This window comes from Camellia sinensis, unplaced genomic scaffold (genome assembly GCF_055761805.1).
Source record: "Camellia sinensis isolate YWXY unplaced genomic scaffold, ASM5576180v1 Unanchor14, whole genome shotgun sequence".
In the NCBI taxonomy this organism is placed as follows: Eukaryota; Viridiplantae; Streptophyta; class Magnoliopsida; order Ericales; family Theaceae; genus Camellia; species Camellia sinensis.
This window is the reverse complement of record NW_028129020.1, coordinates 5,750,504-5,775,528: the sequence shown is the minus strand read 5'-3', so window position 1 is coordinate 5,775,528 and position 25,025 is coordinate 5,750,504. Positions and strand designations below refer to the sequence as shown.

At 35.6% G+C, this 25,025-nt stretch overlaps 2 protein-coding genes across 3 annotated transcripts in view; both read left to right on the top strand.

Moving 5' to 3' along the window:
- The window catches only part of LOC145788654 (guanine nucleotide exchange factor SPIKE 1-like), a 48,415-nt gene extending 28,544 nt beyond the window's left edge, over positions 1 to 19,871 (top strand). For both annotated transcript variants that reach the window (XM_082911881.1, XM_082911882.1), the window contains 14 exons: positions 1,005 to 1,149; positions 3,195 to 3,321; positions 6,212 to 6,405; positions 9,693 to 9,823; positions 10,379 to 10,454; positions 10,617 to 10,727; positions 14,280 to 14,462; positions 14,706 to 14,849; positions 15,047 to 15,220; positions 15,466 to 15,813; positions 15,928 to 16,260; positions 16,351 to 16,536; positions 17,766 to 18,740; positions 19,356 to 19,871. In XM_082911881.1, coding sequence (XP_082768007.1) covers positions 1,005 to 1,149; positions 3,195 to 3,321; positions 6,212 to 6,405; positions 9,693 to 9,823; positions 10,379 to 10,454; positions 10,617 to 10,727; positions 14,280 to 14,462; positions 14,706 to 14,849; positions 15,047 to 15,220; positions 15,466 to 15,813; positions 15,928 to 16,260; positions 16,351 to 16,536; positions 17,766 to 18,740; positions 19,356 to 19,610 — 3,382 coding nt within the window. In that variant the 3' untranslated portion in view covers positions 19,611 to 19,871. The remainder of the gene's footprint in view (positions 1 to 1,004; positions 1,150 to 3,194; positions 3,322 to 6,211; positions 6,406 to 9,692; positions 9,824 to 10,378; positions 10,455 to 10,616; positions 10,728 to 14,279; positions 14,463 to 14,705; positions 14,850 to 15,046; positions 15,221 to 15,465; positions 15,814 to 15,927; positions 16,261 to 16,350; positions 16,537 to 17,765; positions 18,741 to 19,355) is intronic.
- A 1,967-nt stretch (positions 19,872 to 21,838) lies between these two features.
- On the top strand, positions 21,839 to 24,857 carry LOC145814945 (pentatricopeptide repeat-containing protein At3g09040, mitochondrial-like). Its single transcript, XM_082911880.1, has one exon. It carries the CDS (start codon positions 22,131 to 22,133, stop codon positions 24,498 to 24,500), a length of 2,370 nt encoding a protein of 789 aa, XP_082768006.1. The 5' UTR covers positions 21,839 to 22,130; the 3' UTR covers positions 24,501 to 24,857.
- The last annotated feature ends 168 nt before the right edge of the window (positions 24,858 to 25,025 follow it).

Genomic DNA, 25,025 nt, shown 5'->3' with positions numbered 1-25,025 from the left:
AGATTTTGGTGGAGATTAACATTGGGGGGAGGCTATTTTTAATGTCTATCTAGTAAAGGTGCTTCATTATGTGATGGGTTTGCTGCTTGGGATTTTGTTTTTAGGTTTATTTAAAAGACTTAAGATATCTTGGAGCTTCTTGATATGCTTTCCTTAATTCAGGAGTTGAGGAATTGCAGATTAGGTAGAAAATTATGGATTCCAATTGGTACCTTTCTAGGAGCCTTCATTGGTCACGTGAAGATTGATTGCCTCCAATGCCATTTGAATTGTTGAAGAACTTTATTAAGTGTTTTTCTCTCCATGGTCTGAAATATTGAGTAGAGCTGTCCTTGTTGATTAATGATCTTGGTGGGATGGGTTACAGCGAAGAGTTATGTGATGTGTGACTGAGACAGATGGTAGTACATGTTTGTTCATTATTTTCTCCTTGGAGTTTTGTTTTTCATCTGTTGCTTTTGTTTGTCTTCCCCGTTGCTTCTGCCTCCTGCTTGGTACCATCAGCAATAGTCCATTGGACAGACAGTCTTTCTGGCTTTATTTAATAGTTTTAAGCTAAATTTTGTGCTCGGCAAGACTCGGGAGAGTAGTTCCCAATGTCTGAACAGCAGATGGAGTTACAATGGAACTATTTGGATGTCATAGGATGTCATCTGTGCCCTGAAAAGTAAAATATTTAAACAAAATTATTTTATCTGTTGAAAGTATTATGATGGTTAATTCTGAAGTTTGATGACATTTAATGCATTTATAACAAGACGAAATCATGTTTTCTACATCAAATTTGATCTTGTGCGATATTGACCAATAAATATGATATTCATGATTACCTGCTTACAAGTGTATGCATAATGCATCTATGGAAATGGTTTTGCCTTTGCTATAGCTTAATTTATTTGTCTTGATGAGAAATGCATTATGGTGTAGCCTTTTGTGGTTGATTATTTTTGATCAGTGCTGTTCAGCATCTAATGTCTGATGTTATGTGGAACTCTATTCTGTAGGGTGCAGCAGGAGTCGGTTGATGAAGCTGAAAGGAATCGGTTTCTAGTGAACTATGTGGATTATGCTTTCGATGATTTTGGAGGTCGTCAACCACCAGTTTATCCCGGTTTGTCTACTGTATGGGGAAGTTTGGCTCGCAGTAAGGTATCCCACTGATTGCTATTTTTTGTTAAGATATCTAGTGTCTTATGGTCACTCCTTGTTAGTATGATTATCTATGGGCTTCCTTTGTTTGTCTTTTAGTAATGGTGTTTCTTCTCCTTGTGATTCAAATGGTAACAGTAACATTGGCGGTTTTTATTCTGTTGCTACATCCAGCATTTCAAAGACATTCATTTAATTGCATATTGTTATTTTACTCGTTTAAGTATTTCTTTTTCTAGGCCATACCATGAGAAATGCTTTAAGGAGCTATCTTCAAACATGTTTAAATGTATTTTGGTTGTCTATTTCTTGTTGGTAGAATTTGTTTAATTTTCACTTTTCAATAGGCAGCATTATGTCCAACTCTTCAATTTTTCATTTTTTATTTTTATTTTTGTATACTTATTATTATTCTTTTAATTGTGAATGTCGATAAGCAAGATACAGCTCATTGTGTCCCACCAGCCAGGACATGTCCTTGCAATTCTGTGGTAGCTTTTAACCAATTCAAGAAAAATGATAGCATGTTTGGTAGTTACAATCCAAATCTACTTTAAAAACATTAATTTGCCAAATTTGTTATAGTTGATCCATGATGGTTCTCATAGTGAAGGGAGAATAGCAACTTTGTATGTGGAAGTGGGGTTATGTGGTCAGTATCGGCAGTGGTTTGGTTGTACTCATGCAGGTATAGTGGTAGAGCTTGGTGAGTGGTGTTGGCAACGTCGTTTCCTGGCGAGGCAAGTTGTGTCATGCTCTAACTTCAGTGCACGAGGCTTGACATGATTTCATCTATAGTTTCAAAAGATCCTTTTGTTTTGTCATCTCAATTTTTTGTTGGCCCTAGTTTTGTTTTGGACTTCAAATGTTTTGTATCCGTTCTTTCTTTTAAAAATGAAAAAATTAATTTCAGCACTTCATCCATGCATACTGTGATTGCTATGGTGTATCAAGGTCTGATTTTCTTTCAAATCCTTACTGGACCATAGAGGAACTTATATAATGCAAGCTGCAAATGCAATTGGTTTATGGTGGGTTTTGGTCAGGGAAATCTTGTAGGTTTAGCACTCTAATAAATTAAAAAAAAATAAAAAAATAGAGATAGTAAGGTTTATGAATTTCAAGGGGTTGCAATTGGCTTGGTTTTCAAGAGGGTGTGTTGCCGGACTTTTGAAAATCATATTGTTGTAGCATTGGACAACCAATAAATTAGTGATTTAAGTGTTAGATTGAAGGCCAAGTGGTAGTGGAAGGGGTTAAGGTTTGCTAGGCATTTGATAGGCTACAGTTTTTGGGCTGAAATAGGGTCTGTTTGAGAACTGTGAACTAGTACTGTAGGAATCATAACTCATTTTCTTTGGAAGTGAGAATGAAGGTACCAAGAAGAGAGGAAGAAGAGGAGAAACAAAAGGAGGGCTTTACCGTCGCAAAGGCTAAGAAAAATTAAACAATCATAGCTCAAATTCTCATAATTCAACTCTAATTGAATTTAAAGATTACATGCATATATATAAGTTGCTATAGTTGTACTACTAGAACTAACCCTGTTCTACTACTAGAATGAGCCCTGTATTTGAATTCAAACTTATGGAAGGGGAAAGAGAAAGGAAGAGACAGTAAGTGAGATATTTAGGGAAAGTGATTATTTTTCTGATTGGTTTGGCATGCAAAAGAAAGGTAAATGAGAATGAAAATAATTTTTTCTTGTTTGCTGAAGTTCCTGGTTTATCCCTTTTCTTGTTAGGACAGTCGGAATAAACGCCTACTAACATGATTAAACTTGTGGTTTTGACTTCCGTCAACTACAATTAATGCATTTAAATATATATATATATATATATATATATTTTTTTAAATGTTCATTCTGTAGTCATATTAATAAGATTTAGTATTTTACTTGTGTTAGTATGTATATTGTATGTTTTGTGGTGTTATGCAAAAGAGATTTGTTGACACCAACTGCTCTATCACTTCGTGGCTCAATATTATATATTGGTTTCTTTCAATCAATTTTGTTCTTTTAATAGTATGAGTTTATCTTGTAGGCCAAAGGTTACCGTGTAGGGCCTGTATACGATGATGTCTTGGCAATGGCGTGGTTTTTCCTTGAGTTAATTGTCAAGTCAATGGCTTTGGAGCAAACTCGTCTGTTCTATCACAACATTCCACTTGGTAAGTATCAGTTTAAAGAATGTTTCTGTGACTTACAATGACCAAAACATTTTTTTTTTGGGGGGTGGAGCGGGGGCGGGGGCGGGGGCGGGGGCGGAGGGGAGGTGGGTTGGTTGGATTCCATAATAATTTTAAGTCAGTACCTGAAATATCTGAAAATTATTCCGGGATACTTTTCTTATAGATACAGGAATTATTGATGTTGAGAACATATTTGAGCCTTTGAGGTTGATTTGGTTGACAAGGAAAGTTGGGTGTGTTAGGGAAATTCAGTAACAACCGGCAACATCGGGTGTTTGTTCTGACAATTTTATAATTGATGCAGTACAAATAATCTAAATTAAGATGAAGATATCTACAATCACTTAAACTAAAGAAACCAGTATTCGTACATTATTTTCCACTTACCTGAAGATAGAATTTCCATCTGTCTGAGAGAAGTATCTTCTCTCTCTTTTCCTCTCATTCAGAATCTCAAAGTGGGAGGTGAAATGTTCGTTGGAGTATTTTGGAGATGAAGTTTATAGGGAAAGTTTGCTTTACCACAAAACACAGTATCATTCTACTCTTTGGAGAACTTATTCTTTTGGATATTTCAGTAGTTACTCTGAACATCAAAGAAGGTTTTATTGCACTTTCGGTAAATACAACTCTTTTCCAGAGAATATTCTTGAGCACCAAAGGTATTCTTGAAGCATCATATAACACTAGGCAGAAGTGTGACTTCATATGTGAAGGAAATCTTTATGACTAGCTTTTCTACCTGTAATTGCCACTACATTATTTGAGGGGAAACAGTTGCAATGCCTCCAAAGCATGAACAGTTGCAAACTTGCAATGACTTCATATAGTGCTAAACAGTTGCAATACATTAAAGCACAAACTTTGGTTCATTCTTTAGTAATGTCTCCAAAGCACTTCATCTTGCAATGCCTCTTTGATTTCAAGACTAAACTATACTCAGATGTATCAGGCCAGTCGCCAGTGTTGCTTCATTACAAAAAAAAAAAAAAAACCTCCCTGCAAATGGCATGTAGTGATGATGTAGAGTGCTGACAATAAATCTCAATTGGTTTCATTGATATCTCATTTCTATACAGCTGTATCAATATTGATGATACTCTCTGTCTCTTGAACTGCCAATTTTTGAAAGTTCTTGGAAAGTTATCTTGATTCCCTTCTGTTACTCTTCTTCTATCCTTGGTACAAATCTTCCAACCCTAAGTTTTAGATACTTTACAAGCCTAGTCAAAAGTGCTACTGTCTGTCAGATATAACATGACTCTGATACAGCTCCAATTCACCATGACACTTTTTGGAGCTACCTTGAGTCTTAAAGATTGCAAAGATGCTGGAGATGTATGATTTTCCTTATAGTAACAGATAAATAATTTGTTCTTTTAATGTTGAATTTCCACAGAAGGGAAAAGAGGGAAGGTTGGCTGAGTCATTCCCATAATCCTACCACCACAAGAAGAAAAGAACCTGGAAAAGTAGAAACCCACCCTAATGCCATGAAAAGGGAATGGTGCCTCAACCATCATACGTGTTCATTCTAGTGACACCTTTGAATGTGGAAAACAAGGACCTAAGAATGTGGAGAATGTGGGCGTTCATTCTGTTTGAAATTCTAATATAGAATGAGGTTTCAACACTATTACTTTGAATGTGTCACAATGAACACAGATTATTTCGCTACATGGAATGGGAATGTGGTATATCACATGATCAAAATGTAGTACAATAGGAGCAAGCTTATGTAGATCACAATATTAGAATGCGTAAAGGTACTTCTAAAGTATGAGAATGTTTTCTTTTAGGATTTAGATATTTAATGAACTATAATTGGCTAACTTGTATTTCTACTTTTGATTTTCTCTTTTATTCAAATAAATCATATAAAAACACAGTCTATGTGAATCTTGTATAAATTGAGCTATGGATGCAATCAAAGTTTTAAAAGGCTTTACTGAGCCTCGCCTAAGGAAAAACGCCTCAAGGATTTGGTTTTTGGGCTTTACTCCCCAAAGGCTTGCACACATAGTTAGAGACATGCGCCTTAAGTGCGTCTTGTACGCCTTTTACGCATAAGCATGTGAGGAGTACACATATGAAGAGTTTGTCTTAGGTTCTTGTTAAACTTTATCTATTAAATGGTTTAGACATAAAGTAAAAAGTAAAAGAGAACCCATTTTTCAGCTATATTCTATAGGAAAAATTAAGTAAATGACCAATCAAGAAAAAGCACAGTTAATGCTCAGTGAGAAGCTCAATCACTAAAGCTAAGAATACCAATTTCACTTTCAAAAGAGCAAAGGTTCCTTTTCTGCAGTGAGCCTTGAGCGAAAAAGTGTTTACACCTTTATATTTAATTTTGATATATTTATTTATTGTTTTACAATATTTAAATCATTTACTAAATATAAAAATTCAGAATTTGAAATGGTTACGCCTAAACACCTCATGGCTTACTCCTCACCTCATGAGGAGTAAAACACCTCGCATTACACATTTGACTTTAAAAACTTTGGGTGCAATATGGCACCTTCTCTTTAGATATTCTCCCACCAAACTCAACTCTCTCTTGAATTTAATTCATGATATGTATATATTTTTTTTTGTAAGAAAAACTTTGGGAAAATAAATTGAGAAATATAAATCGGTGAGTTGTTAGGTTTTATTTATTTTTATTTAATTATTTTTTTGACTTGATCCTTAAAAAGACTTCATTCTTATACTTTCTTTGATCCAAACCGATGCTATTTTATGACGAATAAGTGTCACAGAATTTGAATTAGCTTTGAATCACTTTACTTTCTCTTGTATTGATTTTTCCTTTTGGTGATAGGCAATCATATGTTAAAAGATTTATTTTCATTTTGTGCAATAGGTGAAGATGTTCCACCAATGCAGGTGAAAGAAGGTGTTTTCAGAGTTATTATGCAATTATACGATTGTCTGCTAACAGAAGTACATGAGCGTTGCAAGAAGGGGTTAAGCTTGGCTAAACGTTTGAATAGTAGTTTGGCCTTCTTTTGCTATGATCTTTTGTCTGTTGTTGAGCCTCGCCAAGTTTTTGAACTGGTATGCTTTCTCCGTATGTGGTATTTCTCGATCCTTTGTTCTCACTTTTCCTGTTAACAAGCATGATAATATTGTACATGCTGTAATGTATGTTGCGCTGGTATTGATGCAAATCTCAGGGATAGCATTAACAAGACCAAAAGACATACATTATATTAAAATACAATGGTAAATGTGGAAAATTCACTGAATACACTAAAACGTATTGCACATAATGAATTGAATTACATCACATATGCACGAGGAAAAGCTTAACAAGAACGCTAAAACGTATTGCACATAATGAATTGAATTACATCACATATGCACGAGGAAAAGCTTAACAAGAAATAACATTGCTGCTGATATTCTTTCTTTTGGATGCATACATTGTTCTTAATGAATCCTGCCAATAACAGAAAGAAAAATTTGAAGTGTCATGCAATAATCCATGGTTATAGTCTATAGTCTAATGTGCTTTCTAAGTAAATATTTCACTAATCATGGTTGAAGTTCAAAAGAAAATGCATATATTACCATGGTGCTTTCAACTGCCTGATCACTTCAATATTATGGACTTGGTTTTAGTAGATAATTAATAGTATAAATGTATAGGAAAATTCCAATATTACGGATTTAATTTTGACAAATTTAATAGTATAATTTTAAAGGAAAATGGAAATATTATGGACTAGGCTTGAGACGAAATGTAATGAGAAAAAAATTAATGAAAAATGGCAATATTATGGACGTAGGTTTTGACATAAAACTTAGGGTTTGGTGGCAGTGGTGTTGGTGGGGATTGGGCGATTTTGGTGGTGATGGTGGTTGGTGGAAAAGGGTCATTTGGTGCTCGTTGTGGCTTTTGGTGGTCGAAAAAGGTGGCAGACTATGAAACACTGATACTTCAAAACAAATGCCAAGGGGCGTTAGATACAGGGACACGTATGGGGACATGCCACGTGGCGTTCCCCTTTACTTAATTAATTTATTTTTAGGGAACACTAGGTTTTTTCTCCCCTTTTCTGTAGTGCTTTTGATGGATGTTGGATTTTGAATGTTTATTACGTTTTGCTTAGATTTAAATACTTAACAGATCATTCATAAAAAAGATGTAAATAATAAGTGTTAATTTAAAAGTGATTCTTTTGTTTTTGTTATTTTGTTATTATTTATTATTTTTATTTTTATTTTTTATTTTTAAATATTGAATTAATGTTTGTTTTTGTTAATTTTGATTATTTGTGGATGTAAATATTAATTTACATAGCAAATAAAAATATATGAAGAAAAAAATTTATTGCCTAAGAAGCACGGACACGGACATGTGGACATGTAAATTTTCAATAAATAAGGGACACGACACGCTGGGCACACTCAAAATATATAATTTTACTTATTTATTATGTCATAAAATTTAAAAAAAAATTGAAAAGTAATAAAAAAAATACAAAATGACATGAACAAATATTTTAAAAAATATATATATACAATTCATCAATTTCAGCACTTTACCTAATAAATAAATTGAGCAATTTCAAGAAATTTATTTTTTCTTCAAATAAAAATAATTTGCTCTATGCATGTTAGGGCCAAAGATGAATATTAAAAAATAGAGAGGTTGTCAAATTTTTGTTCCTATCCAATAGCTGACCTCATAAAAGGGGTTCAGAAAATATATAATTAAAGATGAAAGAGAGAAGAAAAAAAAGAGAGAGAAACGGGAGGGGAGAGAGAGAGTCTAAAGGAAAAAAAGGAAAGAAGAAGACAATGAAGCAAAGGGAGAAGAACGAAGACGATGAGACGAAGAAGAGGAGAGAGAGAGAGAGAGAGAGAGAGAGAGAGAGAGAGAGAGAGAAACCTAAATGTGAATTTGTGATTGCTTCAATAGGGGCATTCAAAAGCTTCAACAGCTTCGCCTAGGGTTTGCAATTGAGCGACTTCCTCTCTCTCTCTCTCTCCTCGCAGTGCCTCTCAAGTGATTGAGCGTGTCCGCAAAGTGTCCGACTGGAAAAAAATCAAAATTTTTTTTGGACACGTTAGAGAGAGTGTCTGACACGTGTCCATCATGTGCCCACCGCGTGTCCGTGTCCGACACATGTCAGACACCCATATGTTGTCGCCGGAGAGGTGTTTGTGCTTCATAGTTTATTGCCATGTCCTCGTTGTGTCCGTGTCCCTAATTTTTTGAAATCACCATGTCTGGTGCCTGTGTCTGTGTTTGTGCTTCTTAGGTGGCAGATTTTGGTGGTGCTTTTGGTGGAGAGGTTGTGATGATGGGGATTTTGGTGGTTCATGGTGATGGGGAAGGTGGTGGTTTCGGCGGAGGTGCCGGTCAATGGTGGGGAAAAGGCAGTGGTCTGTGGTGATGGTGGAGGTTCTTGGTGCTGGCTAGGTGTTGAAGATGGTGGTTAGGTGGGATAAATCCCATCTTAAACTTACCTATGTGGAATATTTTGATTAGCAGTTACAATAAGAAAAATGTTTTTTTTATAAAAAGAAATGGCTTGGGCTTTTTTATTTTCTTTTGAAATATCCTTGATTCCACCACCATGTTTGGACGGCATCCCTCCTGGGGTCCTAATAATATTAGATTGTGTTTTGGGAACCAAATCGACACAATTGAGAGGTTAGGGATCTAATCTCAAGAGGTTGGCCTGGTGGCAAGGCCTTAGGTCTTGGGAATGTGCTTCCTCTAAGGTTCAGGGATCGAAACCTTTTAGGTGCTACCAGTGTCTTGGAGAGCTATCGCACTGGGAGAAAACCCTTGAATTAACCGTGGTACACTTGCAGGAAACTCCTTCCTGAGGGCTTGTGCACCCTTGGGAATTAGTCGGGCTTTGATCCGGATAACCTGGTGCCAATCCAAAAGAAAAAATTTGAGAGGTCAGGGATCTAAATGATACAAAGCGTATATTTTGGAGGATCAAAATGTAATTAACCCTAAAATTTTGACAGTATAATTTTTTTTAAAAATGGCAATATTTCCATGTTGGAGAAATGTTCATGTACAAAAGAAAGACTTGCATAACAATTTACCTTCTTTTGAATGAATGCCAATGTCTTGCTGTGCTCAATATTATTTTAAACAACTCAAACCTGAATTCAGTTATATTTTCTGAATTTCAGTGTTTGATTATATTCCTAAAACTATATATGCCTGTCTCTTGTGTGTCCAATTCAGTTGTGTGTTATCGAACTTCCAAGTACCAAGTGCAATGATGACAGGAAATAGAGGCATGTCTTTCTAGTTTTTTTGCAGTTACTGTTTGTTTGGTATGGATTTACCTTTTTGTCATTTCTTGCAGGTGTCCTTGTACTTAGATAAGTTCTCTGGGGTATGTCAACCAGTTCTGCATGACTGCAAGCTTACATTTCTGCAGATCATATGTGATCATGATCTGTTTGTGGAAATGCCTGGGCGAGATCCTTCGGATAGGTACCTTACTAATTAATTTCAAACCCCCACCCTTCTACCCTATATTACATGGACTCTTCTAGATGTATGAACTTAGTACCCATATCAAACACTCAACACTTGGGTATGGCCCGTATGGGTGAGATATGTGTGCAACATGTGTAGTTGGACATTTACCTAGCAAGCATAATGAGTAATTCAAGTTAACCTTAAAATTATGCCTAAAACCATCATATTATGCATGAAATGCTCTATGACACATTGTGAACATCATTTTACCTTAGAAAATAAAAATATAATATATATTAAAAAATATCAATATATTTTTGTGTTACCGTCTCTTTGGACGTGAGAATTAGATGAATCCAACACTTGAGATCATATCCACACTCATAATAGAGCCCATGTAACTCCCACCTTTTCCTTTGTTCTATTTGGATTCTTCTTGTTTTAATGTAGAACAATAGTATTGTGATTATCATGACAATGATCCTTCATATCTATGTTATTTGTTAGCTTGTGTCATGACTTTGAGTGATGTATGGATTTTCATATCTAATAATTGTCACATTGCAGGAACTACCTTTCATCTGTCTTAATACAAGAGCTTTTCCTTACTTGGGATCATGATGACTTGTCTCAGAGAGCAAAAGTGAGTGCAGTATGGATATTTGATTAGATCTTCATTTCAAATGATTGCTTTAATAATCTACTTGGTGGATATGTTATCCTTACTTTTTACCAGCACAGATTCTATCCTTATTTGAGTATTTGAATATTAGTTTCTCATAGTGTTTCCTTATGATTTTTGTAGGCAGCTAGAATCCTGGTCTTTCTTCTGTGCAAGCATGAGTTTGATGCTCGATACCAAAAGCCTGAAGATAAACTATATATAGCACAGCTATATTTTCCGCTTGTTGGCCAGGTGCACAGCATTTGTCATATCTCATAGTACTGTATATGACTATTCTTTTCTTATGGAGCCTCTTCTTGCTGAGATTTGCTATCATTTTATGTCAAGTTCCTAAACTATCTTATCAGTTTCAGCTGTTCTAGTAGTACTTGGAATTCTAGAACACTCAAAACTCCACAAGCTGTAGTCCCAAACACTTGGGGTCAGCTACATGAATCTGGTTTTTTCAGATTCTTAGGATATATGTACAGGAGGTGTGACTGTAAGCACATTCACCATATACGTATTACAGGCTAGGGACTAGATGTCTGAAGGACCAGGCCTAAGCACAACACAAGAAGAGTTATAGAAGTATAGAATGCTTTTCATAATAGCATAGGAGATGGGCTTAAGTTCTTATTACTATAAAAAATAGTATCTCTCTAATGCTACAAGTTTCTTGAATAAATAGTCCTTCAGCAAAGTGTCAGCAAAAGAAATTTTATGCTTGTGTTGGTCTTTATGTGTTCGTGTTATCTTGAGTCAATGAACTCAAACATCATGTTTTTGTATGGTTCACTTTTGTACAATTGACTTGATACCAATGGATGATGAGTTACTGTGGAAGAGGATAACTATTGGATATTTCTTCTTCTTCCCTCCAGATAATATTGCTGCATTTGGTTTTCTCTACTGTGTGTGTTTGTATTTGTATTTTGTGTCCAAAGGCTTGGCCACGTGGGGGAAGCAACCGCACTTCAACGCATTAGAATACATTATGATAACTGTATATTTTGGATGTTGAATCTATATTACATTATAGTAAAAATCACAATCTCAATCCAAACAAAAAATATTGAACCTATAATTTTTTTCTGCCACCCTTGAAGAGTTTTAGTAGAAGACTTGAAAAATTGACCTCTCTACGCTACTAAGGGAGGAAAAGAAAATGAAAAGAAAAGATGCACACATTATTCCTAATATATTTTTAGCTTGAGGAAACATAGGTTACACATTGGTTCTGAACTTTTGCAATACAATGGTCTCGTTTGGGAAGTGGCTACTTTTTAGGTTTTTAGGTTTTTTGGCTATTTGACTATTGTAGTAGGCTATTTTAGTTTTTGTGTTTGGGAAGATAGATTGAATTTTTTGTTTGATTGTTGTATTGAAAAATGTGTTTGAAATGATATTAGGATAAAAAATAATTAAATTATCCTCAAAAAGTTATGGGGTACTTACGTGTAGGTCCTAATAAGTGAATTTATTGTCTAGTAGGTCCTATGAAAAAAATTTGTTATAAAAAAATGTCACTAATTGTAAGTTTTAGTGACAATTTATAAAAATCATGATAAAAAAAGTCACTAATTGTCAATTTTTAGTGACATGTAAAAAATTGTCACAAAAAAAATATTTTTAGCGGCAATTTTACCAAAACTTATTTTCAATAGCACTTGATGGAAATTAAGTCTAACTATTAGTACCTATTAGTAGTTTACCCAAAAGTTATTCCTGACTTGATAATTGATGTGTTGGGATATGAAATGACCAAATTGCCCGTGTGTTGGAATGCTAAGCTGGTGTGTTAGTCAAAAATTAAAGGGGCAAAATTGTAATTTCACCCTCTGTCCTGCACAGCCATGAAACTCGTGCCAAGCCTCAGCTACAGTTTCTGATAAAAAAAAAAAACCTCAGCTACAGTAAAGCTTTTTGGCTATTTGTTTGAATGAGGCTACAATAGCCTAGTGGACCGTTTCCCAAACAATGCCAATAATCCCCACCTCTTATCCAGATGGTACCATTAAGCTTAGTAGCATTTTTTGTACACAATGTATGATGACATTCATATAAGTTGTGTTTTACTTTGCAATCATTTTTTCTTGAAAGAGAGATCTAATAACATATTCGAAATTGGAATAATCTCTTTTGGTGTCACAACGTACTTGCTAAGCATCATCAATTTAAGCAAAAGAATGATGCACTTGCTCCAAGATGACAATGACATAAATATTTGGATCTTCTTAATAAAACATTTACATTCGGAAGAATATTTTTAAATTAAAATGCTCAAAAATTGATCGTCTTTGATAGGGAACCATGGGTGCAATTAGAGAATGATTGTGCTGTGATATTTTGATTGACAAAAGAGAAGTAAACATGCCTAAAATCCTTGTATAATCACTCTTGATACTGCATTCTTAAACTAAAATTCTTGTAAGAATGTCATGCGCTGAGCTTTATTGCTTGCTGGTAGTTTTTTTTTTTTTGCTTTTTTCCCTGTAAATATTCTTTTATTTATTTTTCATTTTAATGTGAGAGAGTTTGCAAAGACAGAGAAAGAATATATATAAAAGGAAAGATATGCATATGGAAAGCGAAAAATATATAGTAAGTTCAAATTGTTGACAATAATCTATGAACTTAATTTTGTAGGGAGTCTTTCTATATATATAGAGGCATATATACATGTTTTCTTTAAAATTAAAAAATCTAAAAAATTGGAATGGGGTTGTTGAGGAGGGGGTTAGGAGAGTGAAATCACCCTATGGATTTTTAAGATTTTAGAATTTTGAGAAAATTAGAATGAGCAATTTCAGACCTAGGAGACTTCATTTCTTTGCTATGGTGGGATTGTAAAAACTACTCAAGACTCTTCCCGTGTATCCTAAATGATTAAACATCCAAAAAGGAAACGATAGAGAAAATATATTAAAGACTCTTGGTTGACTGCAACTACTGCAATTAGTTTGATTGCCTTGTCCTCCATTCATGGGTCCCATGTCAAATGTGTCGCAACATGATAGAATCTGCTATGGCTATTTGTTGAAGGGATTTATGTTAAAATACATGAAGAAATTAAAGTAGTAAACTATTGCATAAGTTGAGACCTATATGTATCTATTTTGAACAAAGTGCCTGGACAATATCTATTTAGGAGTGAAACACAAGTGCCACAAAATAATTTTGAGAAAGGGATGCTTTGGCTACACATAAAAACATTTTGCTGGCAGATTATCTTTGGTTGGTTGTAGAATTGATTGGTTGGGATTTTTGTTTTTGAAGGCCAACTGGGAGGTAGATGCCCTTTCATAGTGATATGTTTTCTTTCTTTTTCTCATACAACTCTGCATTTTCAGAGCAAATGCATTTCTCCACTTGTGTGTTTTACGTTGAATAACTTGTACGAGGATGAAAGGTTAAAGAAGATAAGGAATGATCTTCATTGTGTCACGTTGGGATCATCTTGGCTGTCTCTTGGACCACATAGTTTGAGATTGTAACACGTGATTTCAAATCTTGTGTCCACTTCCATGAAAAAAATTGCAAAAAATGATTTTGTGATAGTAACATCTTTATATTCCTGGCAAAAAATACCAATGACATTAACTAGAACAATAACATAATGAATCGTCTCAGTTAATGATTTATTATTATCAACTTTGTTCAAGGTGGATGGGTTTCTGTTCTGAGTTCTCATAGCTTTAGCTGTAATTTTTGTGACAAGTAATTGGTTCTTGGGTCCTAATACTACTTGCTTGTTATTATTCATATAGTTGTCTGAAGTTGTAGTCTTGTTTGTCTTTGCAGATTCTAGATGAAATGCCTGTCTTCTATAACCTGAATGCCATTGAAAAGCGTGAAGTCTTAATCGTTATCTTGCAAATTGTACGCAATCTGGACGATGGATCACTTGTCAAGGCTTGGCAGCAAAGCATTGCTAGGACCAGATTGTTTTTCAAGCTCTTGGAGGAATGCCTAATCCTATTTGAGGTTCTCATATATTTAGAGTGTTATTTCCTTTTGATGATGTGACTTGATTCTGCTAGTTGATATAAATAAGTGTTTGCTATCGAAAAAGGATGTTCTTTGATGTATACTTTCCATATTTGTTGCTTCATGTAATACGTACATGTACTGTTCATGTTGATAATTATTTTGATAGATTTGCATGCTATGTTATTATTGCTGTTGGTCATTTTGTTTACGTTACTAATTTCATATCAAATTGTGCAGCACAGAAAACCAGCCGATATCATGCTTGTGGGAAGTAGTTCTCGCAGCCCAGCTGGGGATGGACCTACATCCCCAAAGTACTCTGATAGACTTTCTCCTGCAATTAACCAGTATCTGACTGAGGCTTCACGGCAAGAAGTCAGAGTGAGTTTGCTGTCTCTATTGTTCTTGTTACTCTTCAAGTTTAATGCTTTACTTATTTGTATCTGCCACTTGAGAGAGCTCATTTTTTTTAGTAATAATATTTTGAAGTTCCTTGACAAGTCCTGATGCTAATGTTTTCTAATGAGTCATTACTTCGTATGCATCCTTTAATAACTTGAATATTTATTTTAATGCAGCCTCCAGGAACCCCTGAGAATGGTTACTTGTGGCAAAGAGTCAATTCACATCTCAGCTCCCCTAGCCAGCCATATTCCTTAAGGGAAGCTCTTGCTCAGGCACAATCTTCTAGGATTGGAGCTTCTGCCCAAGCACTAAGAGAATCTTTGCACCCGATATTGAGGCAAAAACTGGTATACTGTTCTGTGGAAATTGCTATTAAAGAATGCATATGGTGATGGTTTGGTGTCATTTTTTGTTTTGTCGCCACAACCTCTTCTTTCTTCCTACAAATAGGATGGGGAAAAAAAGGGAGGAAGAAAAATAAAGGGCAAGATAAAAGAAAAGAAAATAGAAAACTTGGCTTCTTCTAGACTTTATTATTAGTCAGTGTTTTCTAGTTACTCTTGGTGTCTGATAACTGTTACATGAACTACAGGAACTTTGGGAAGAAAACTTGAGTGCTTCTGTCAGTCTTCAGGTTTTGGAAATAACTGATAAATTTTCCACGACTGCATCATCTCATAGCATTGCTACTGATTACGGAAAACTTGATTGCATCACATCCATATTTACGAGCTTCTTCTCTCGAAGTCAGCCATTGGCTTTTTGGAAAGCTTTGTTTCCTGTGTTCAACTGTGTATGTGATCTCCATGGCGCAACACTACTAGCAAGGGAAAATGATCGCTTCTTAAAACAAATTGCTTTCCATCTTCTCCGGCTTGCAGTTTTTAGAAATGATAATATTAGGAAAAGGGCAGTTATTGGGCTACTGATACTTGTCCGGGTAGGGTTATGAATGTTCACTTGAGCGCATCTCCTTCTAGCTGTTTGTTCTAGCTTCAATTATCTTGTCGATTTTTTTGCATGTTGACTAAGGTTGATTTCTTCCATTTTGCAGAGCTCTTTCGCTTACTTTATGCAGACAGCAAGGTTAAGAGTTATGCTGACTATTACATTGTCAGAGTTGTTGTCTGATGTGCAAGTGACTCAGATGAAGTCTGATGGAACACTTGAAGAAAGTGGCGAAGCACGGCGTCTCCGTAAATCTTTGGAGGAAATGGCAGATGAATCTAAGAGCCATAACCTGTTAAGTGAGTGTGGACTTCCGGAAACTGCACTTACGGCAGTTCCAGAAAGAACAGCAGTGAATCCGTGGTCATGGTCAGAAGTGAAACATCTCTCTGACAGTCTCCTCCTGGCTCTTGATGGTAGCCTGGAACACGCACTTGTGGTAAATTCTGACATACTTTATCATGGCTGTGACATGTGTGATAAGTATAAATGCCATTACCAATATAATTTTGGATGCATTTTCTTGCAGGCACCTGTGATGAACATGGATAGATATGCAGCTGCGGAGAGCTTCTATAAACTTGCAATGGCATTTGCTCCTGTACCAGATCTTCACATAATGTGGCTATTGCATCTATGCGATGCACATCAAGAGATGCAGTCTTGGGCTGAAGCTGCACAGTGTGCTGTTGCTGTTGCTGGTGTCGTCATGCAGGTAGCTTACAGTCATATGTGAAAACTCAGAGTTTGTAGAGAAAAGATAAGTATTGTATTATTGAATTGACCAAAAGGAGATGACAAAAAGTTTATAAATAATGTAAACTAAACAAACCCTAATAAGATAAGCAAAAGACTATGCTACCCTTAAGCTAAATAATAAATAATTATAAATAATGTAAACTAAACAAACCCTAATAAGATAAACATAAGACTATGCTACCCTAAAGCTAAATATTAAATAATACGTGCTTAACAGTATGGTACTTGGATTGACTGGCATATGGTCATGCTTAATAGAATATTTTAAACCCTGAAGGTCTTGCATGTGTTCCTACTTGCAAAAGATGGAACTGCCTCTGTTTTATGCTTTAAACATGTAATTAAAACAGGGTACCATATGACCAAATAAGTAGGATCGCAGCTTTTTCTTTGTGTTCTCAGCTTGACTTTACTCTGAGAACTAAGACCTACTCAAGATAGCCTCTTCATGGTAACCCTGATCTTTTCAGTGTTTTAAAAGGCTCCTGTTTATTTTATAAATCTCACTCTAAAAACATAATCAATAATTGGCTTAATAATGTTTGTTTTCATTTATTATCATGATGAAGCACATTCATTTGCTTATGTAGTAGGCATGCTGTCTTTTGGCATCTTGATTTTTGAGGAGTGCTGCCAGAGATTTCTTGTCCATGTCAAAACTTGATAACTAGATCTGTCTAGAAATCATAATTTCCCTGGAGATCGCTCGAATGTCCATTCTATGTTGTCTTGTTCTTCTTCCCTTCATAGTTACAAAATGTTCCTATTGACTTTGTCTCCCTTATAATCCTTGTATAATACCCTCTTTTATAGAGGGGATGTTGATAAAATCAAAATAAATTGCCACAGCAAAACCACGAATAGATTTAACTCTATTCGAAAGCATGTTGAGATATTCCTATTATGTTAAAAGTCATAATTGATAAAATCACGTCAGTTGAGACATTCCTGAATTTCACTGCCATAATATGTTGCTTATGTACGGGCCTTCCTTTCCTGTAGATTTATTCTGTTGACTAGGCATTAAGAGTTAGGGCACCATTGATGATTTATATCCTTTAAAAGTCCTCCCCCCCCCCCCCCCCCCCCCCCCCCCCCCCCCCCAAAACCAGTATTTTATGTTACTGATGCTTACATAGCTGTATCCCTTTATTTGCTCATTTGTGTAATTCAATTCTCTTATAGGCCCTTGTGAGCAGAAATGACGGTGTCTGGAGCAGTGATCACATAACTGCTTTACGTAAAATATGCCCAATGGTCAGCAATGAGATATCTTCTGAAGCCTCAGCAGCTGAGGTAGAAGGATATGGTGCTTCAAAACTCACTGTTGACTCTGCTGTAAAATACTTACAGCTTGCAAATAAGCTTTTCTCTCAAGCCGAACTCTTCCATTTTTGTGCAAGTATTCTGGAACTTGTAATTCCAGTTTATAAGAGCAGGAGGGTATACGCACAACTGGCAAAATGCCACACAATGCTAACTAATATCTACGAATCAATCCTTGAACAGGAATCAAGCCCAATACCATTCACCGATGCAACATATTATAGGGTTGGATTCTATGGTGAAAGATTTGGGAAGCTAGATAGAAAGGAATATGTATATCGAGAGCCTCGTGATGTAAGGTTGGGCGACATAATGGAGAAACTTAGTCATATATACGAGTCAAGGATGGATGGGAATCACACCCTTCATATAATTCCGGATTCTAGACAAGTCAAAGCAGATGAGTTGCAGCCTGGGGTTTGTTACCTGCAAATAACTGCTGTTGATCCGGTCATGGAAGATGAAGATCTAGGAAGCAGAAGAGAGAGAATATTTTCCCTTTCCACTGGTAGCGTTCGTGCACGTGTCTTTGACCACTTCTTATTTGATACCCCTTTTACCAAAAATGGCAAGACACAAGGTGGATTAGAAGACCAATGGAAGCGGAGGACAGTTCTTCAGACTGAGGGGTCTTTCCCTGCCCTAGTGAATCGGCTTGTAGTAATTAAATCGGAATCTCTTGAGTTCTCTCCCGTTGAGAATGCAATTGGAATGATTGAAACTCGGACAGCTGCACTACGAAATGAGCTTGAAGAGCCTCGCAGCTCTGAAGGTGACCAACTCCCACGTCTCCAGAGTCTACAGAGAATACTTCAAGGCTCTGTCGCAGTTCAAGTGAGTTGCATAGACTTAAATCTCATTAAACACATGCTTTTTGTTTACCGCTTTAGTTGTCAATAATAATCACTATTTCCTGGATATTGTGTTAGACAAGTAGTGGATTTAATCGTTGCCTCATAATATATGGACTCAGTATTGGAAGTGGGAATGGGTCCGAGCATCACACATTCATAAACTTAAATCTTAAGGTATCAGGATATGTATCCAAAAGTGGGATATGGGTACTGAGACATGTCATGGAAACTTACATATATTGCATATTATATAATATTTTTTGGTGAGTCGTAAATTATGTAGAATGTACGGGAAATTAACTAGGATTTATCGAAAATATGAAATTTCTATTTCTCATCCGTGTGAGAGTCTAAAGATGTTTCTTTACTAGAAAATGAAGTTTCTTCTTCAGACATCATAAAAATTAGAGAATACAAGTGTCTAAATTAGGTATGGCTGTCGGACACATATCTTGCACCCTTGTCATATTGAGTTTACACTGATAGTTTGAGAGAAATAGAAGCGTACATGTAACACAGGTTTTGATCTTCCCAACAAAATCTGCTATTTCATTCCTGTGTTGTATTAATCAAATATCGAATTTGCATATTGTAGGTCAACAGTGGAGTCTTAAGTGTGTGCACAGCTTTCCTGTCGGGTGAGCCAGCGACGAGGCTGCGTTCCCAGGAGCTGCAGCAACTCATTGCTGCACTCCTTGAATTTATGGCGGTCTGCAAACGCGCCATTAGGGTGCACTTCAGGCTGATTGGGGAAGAAGATCAGGAATTCCATACACAGCTGGTCAACGGGTTTCAATCACTCACTGCAGAGTTATCTCACTACATTCCTGCGATTCTCTCGGAGCTCTAACAATGTCTCATCTTTTTACTTCTTCAGGTGTTTCTACTGTAATGTGTGTTCATATGATTTCCTCTCTTTCTTTTTATATTTTTGAATTTCTTTTTTCCTTTTTGTGGGGGGAAGGGGGGGATTCACTTTTGACAATATCCCGCCTTCTCAATGGAGGGGATTAGATTTATGAAATGCTTGCTTTGTACACTGCAGAACTCCTCCATGTCACACAAATGGTGGGTGCGTGTTCATATATTCTTGAAATATTTGTGTTTGCTATTATGTTTTCTCATTAATCTTGTGTTAGCTTCTGTTAGATTTTTTTCAATTATTTTTTTTATTTTTTATTTTTTTTAATTTTAAATTTTGTTGAGAAACATGTGGTTTCCTTTGCAAATGCATTGTTGCCTTTGTGAATATTGACATCTATTGTTTTCAGTTGCATCCGGATTTGCTTTGTGGTTATGATTAAACCATGTGTGTCATTGTAAGGGAAATAATAGTTCATTCTCGGACTTTTTAATCTATGGAGTTTTGGAAGGTCATCCATTTATGTCGTTTGGTGAAAAACTCTTAAAATAGTAGTCTCTCCAACACAAAGAAACACACGTGCCTTTCTCGTCCTCTACTAAAATGCGATCTCATAACACTTGAATCTCCACTTTCTTTTGATTTCTCCTTGTCTCCCCTCCTTTATTCACCTCTCATTCGGTTACTACAATCAACTTATCCCATTCTCATTGACCCCCTCAACACCATTTTCTCTCAACGTGTAACCCTACATCATAGACTACTGTCACTTGCCGGTCATCACGGATCGCCCCCGTCTCTGCCTTTCCTTCCTTTCATGCATTCTATAATGTACCACCACCACTCATGACTCACCCTCTTCCCCTCCACCTTCCTTATCCTCCAAGCACTCTGCCATAGACCACTACCACCACTTGCAGACAACAGCCTTTGCATACGCTTTCCCTTACCTCCCTCCCCCTGCTGACCATTGCCGCCTACCACTCCTCTGGACCCAGTCACTTCTCCTTCACTTCCCTCCACCATAGGCCATAACACCCCATCTCTTACGACCCAACTCCTTCCTTAGATTATGATTTGCGGCCCATCCACTCCAACTATGCATACTTAATTTTTCAATTTCATTTGATTTGAAATTGTTTTTTGAGATTATGTGGATCTGTGGATAGGTTTTGGATTTGGGTTTGGATTTAGAGACCGAAGAGAGGCAAACTTACTTTGTGAAGTTTCAAAGTTGCCTCTCAATTGTGATTGGCAATTGAATTAAAGTGAAAAAAAGGCCAATAGTTTGGAGATTAAAGAAAATAAATATTTGATTTAAGGATCAAAGTATGAAATGATTACATGAAAGAATAGGAGTGTAATTTAAAAATAAAATTAATAGCAAAATGTTATGAATAAATAAAATTTGGAAAAAAAAAAGTAAAAAAAAAAAGAGTTTTACCCTCAACTTTTTATCAGTCACTTCACTTTACAAATGTGGTAATTAGACATTGAAATAGCAAACAAAATAGATAGAAGGCTAAAGAATTTCTTTGTACTTTTGGGTTGTTTATTTATTTATTTATTATTTTCAAAGAGTAGGAATAAGTTAAAACTATATAACTAGATGACATGACAGTAATTTTACAGAAAAATAGTAGTGTGATTCTAAGTCTCAAAATTTTAGTGTTTAAAACGGTTTGGAATGAAAATTCGATCATTGATTAGCTATTACATATTGTTAACAAAACTAATAATAATTGAGTGTACAATATTCAAAATTATTCAGCTTGTTTGGTTTTCAAATTCAGGATTCACTTTTTAGAAAATTAATTTTTTTTTGTTTTTCGTATTTTTTTTTAATTTTTATTGAATTTAATTTTTTTTTTAAATTTTTAGATACACCTAATATAAATACACTTAAAAAATATAATATTTGTAATTTTTTTTAAAAAAAAATCACTAAATACCAAAAATATAAAAATTCAGTACATTTTTCATATTTGTAAGTGTTTATTGATTTTTTACAAATATTTTATTTTTTAAATACATCTAAATAAGGTGTATCTAAAAAAATAAAAGAAGTACTTAAAATTTTAAAAATATTCACTAAAAATTAAAAAAAATATGCAAACATAAAAAATTCAATTTTTAAAAAATTGAATTCAAAAAAATTAAAAGTAAACACACTGACTGTTTTCCTACTATTACATATTGCTAACAAAACTAATTTAGAAAGAAAAAAAAAAAAATACTAAATGTTTAATAGCATTGACAAAAAGGAAAAAAATAATAATAATGATTAATAATGAAATTCTCATTCACGATTATGTGATTCAAGCCTGGCTTAAAATGGAAAGTCCTAACGGCCTGCAAATTCTGTTGGAGAAAAGTAGTCACAGACTCTGTTCGCAACAATCTTTGCCTGAAAACTTTTTTTTTTTTTTTGATCGAGAAAAGCTTCAATTTTTATATGAATGTCTTCACACTATTTGAAAATGTACTTAAAAATCGTAAAACTAAGTTATGAGAAGTTTGCGAGTTTCTCTTGCATTGAAACCAATTCGGTTTTTGTCCTGCATACTCTACAATTCCAAATCCTATTCCTCATCTTCCGATCACTTGTCAGGCGGAGACACGGCTGCGACACTTTCCAATGCTCTTGCCCTCGCCGCAAAGTTGAAGTCGTGTGTTTTCGGCACCCAAATCCATGGCCGTATCGTCAAGTTGGGATTTTCAAACGACACTTTCTCACAAAACAATCTGGTCAAAATGTACTCAGAGTCTGGAGTTTTGGGTGATGGGTTTAAGGTGTTTGACGAAATGCCTGAAAGAAACCTTGTTTCTTGGACTCTGGTTATTTCGGGTGCAGTGAAAAATGGTTTGAGTGAAATGGCCCTGGAGGTGTATTTGGACATGACAAGAACTAGGTGGACTCCGAATGAGTTTGCCGTAGGCAGTGTTGTGAAGGTGTGTACTAGTATGGGGGCTGATGTGTTGGGGATGTGTGTACACTGTTTTGCTCTGAAAGTTGGAATGGAGAAGAACCCATTTGTTGTCTGTTCAATTCTGCACATGTATGCTAAGTTTGGTGTCATTGAATCGGCCGAGAGGGTATTCGAGGGTATGGATAGTCATGATGTTGGTTGTTGGAATGCTATGGTTGGAGGATATGCACTTCGCGGTCTTGGCTTTAAAGCCATGAGCACTCTATCTTTGATGCACAGCAAAGGAGTACTTATGGACAAATTTACCTTTATTAATGCTCTCAGAGGGTGCATAATTATAGGTGATCTGGATTGTGGAAGACAGATTCATGGATTGATTGTTCAGAGTGAGATGGAGCCGAGTACTTCAGTGATGAATGCTCTCATGGATATGTACTTTAAAAATGCTGAGAAGGGTCCAGCTTTCAAGCTTTTCAATGCAATGCAAGAGAGAGATGTTGTCTCTTGGAATACTGCATTTTCAGGTTCTTCTCAAGATGTGGATACAAAAGAAGTTGCAAGCTTGTTCAATAGTTTCATGTTCACAAGCTTGAAGCCCAATCATCTTACTTTCTCAATCTTGTTTAGGCTATGTGGGGACGTCCTTGATCTTCATCTTGGTCTTCAGTTCTTTTCTCTTGCTTGTCATTTTGGATTTTATGATGAATCCCATGTTTCAAGTTCACTAATTAATATGTTCTCTAGATGTGGAGTAATCAAGATGGCACGTTCGGTGTTTGATAGTTTACCTTTTAAAAACATAAACAATTGGAATGAAATAATTTCTGGGTACAATTTGAGTTGTGATGCTAAAGCGCTTCAGGTTTTCTGTCAATTTTGGAATTTGGGATTTGAAGCAAATGAGTGTACCTTCTCTTGTGCTTTGGAATCTTGTTTTAAGACCGAAAATCTACAAATAAGCAAACAAATCCATGGGATTATAGTCAAATATGGTTTTGCCTCCCATAGTTATGTTTGTAGCTCCTTAATTAAAGGATATGTCAAATTTGGGTTTCCAGATGATGTATTTAAATGTTTGTTTGAGCTTGAGAAAATAGATATGGTATCATGGAGTACTGTGATTTCAGCATTTGCGCATCGAGGTTGTGTCGCTGAAGCCATAAAATTTCTAAATTGTCTAAAAGAAGATGGTGGAGAACCTGATGATTTTATTCTTGCCAGCATTTTAAATGGTTGCGCCGGAATTGCATCTCAACATCAAACTAAATCTGTTCATTCACTAATTATCAAAACAGGATACAAGGCGAATTTATTTGTTGCCAGTGCAGTTATAGATGCTTATGCTAAATTTGGGGATATTAGAAGTGCACGGATGGCTTTTGATCAATCATCTAAATTCGGTGATGTGGTCCTTTGCAATACTATGATCATGGCTTATGCCCGTCATGGTCTCATTTCGGAAGCTATGGAACTCTTTGAGAAAATGAAGTTGGCTAATCTAAAGCCCAGCCAAGCCACATTTGTGTCACTTATATCAGCCTGTAGTCATATGGGTCTGGTTGATCATGGCCGTCTTTTGTTCAAATCAATGACCTCAGATTATGGAATAGAACCTTTACCAGGTAATTATGGTTGCTTTGTTGATTTGTTGTCAAGAAATGGTTTCCTCCAAGATGCTAAAAATATAATTGAGGCAATGCCATTTGAACCTTGGCCGGCAATTTGGAGATCCTTGCTTAATGGTTGTAGAATACATGGAGACAGAGAGTTGGGAGAATGGGCTGCTAGGAAGTTATTTCAGTTAGTTCCTGAAAATGATGCAGCTTATGTCTTGTTGTCAAAGGTTTATTCAGAAGATGGTAATTGGGAAGAAGCTGCAAAGGTGAGGAAAGAAATGATGGAAAGAGGAATTCGGAAGAACTCTGGTTGTAGTTGGGTTGAGATATAGTACAAGGTCCATGTGTTTGGATGTAGAAACTCTCAACTGAGTAAGTTTCAGAAGAACTGCTTGAACGTTGGTAATGCTGATTTATTCATTTTTTTCACCATTAGTTCTTGGATGGCAATTCATGAGTTGCTGTAGGGAAAGGCTTCATTCTCAACATATGAAGTAAAGGTACATTTTTACAGTGGTTGCTTCTATGCTTAATGTTCTTCTCTCTCTAACTCTTATATGATTGTCTCCTATTGCCTGGAAGGAAACATTAAATAAATATCTTCTTTTGTTGTATGCTGCTTTGGTGTTTAGGAAAAAGCATAACCTCAAAATGATATCAAAAGCCCCATTTTTGTTGTGAGAAGCTACCTACATGTGAATAGCAGTGTTCAATGATTTCAAAGTACATTATATATTTGTATTACTTTTGGGATGAACTTTTCAGGGAAATAGGCTGCATGTACCAGCCTTTTGTATCTCATTTATGCCAAATATACTGTAGCCATTAGACATTATTAAGTGTCAGATGATAGTTGT

Bases quoted from the DNA above. Each gene is read 5' to 3' on its own strand.
- LOC145814945 (XM_082911880.1), top strand. From the start codon at position 22,131: ATGAGAAGTTTGCGAGTTTCTCTTGCATTGAAACCAATTCGGTTTTTG.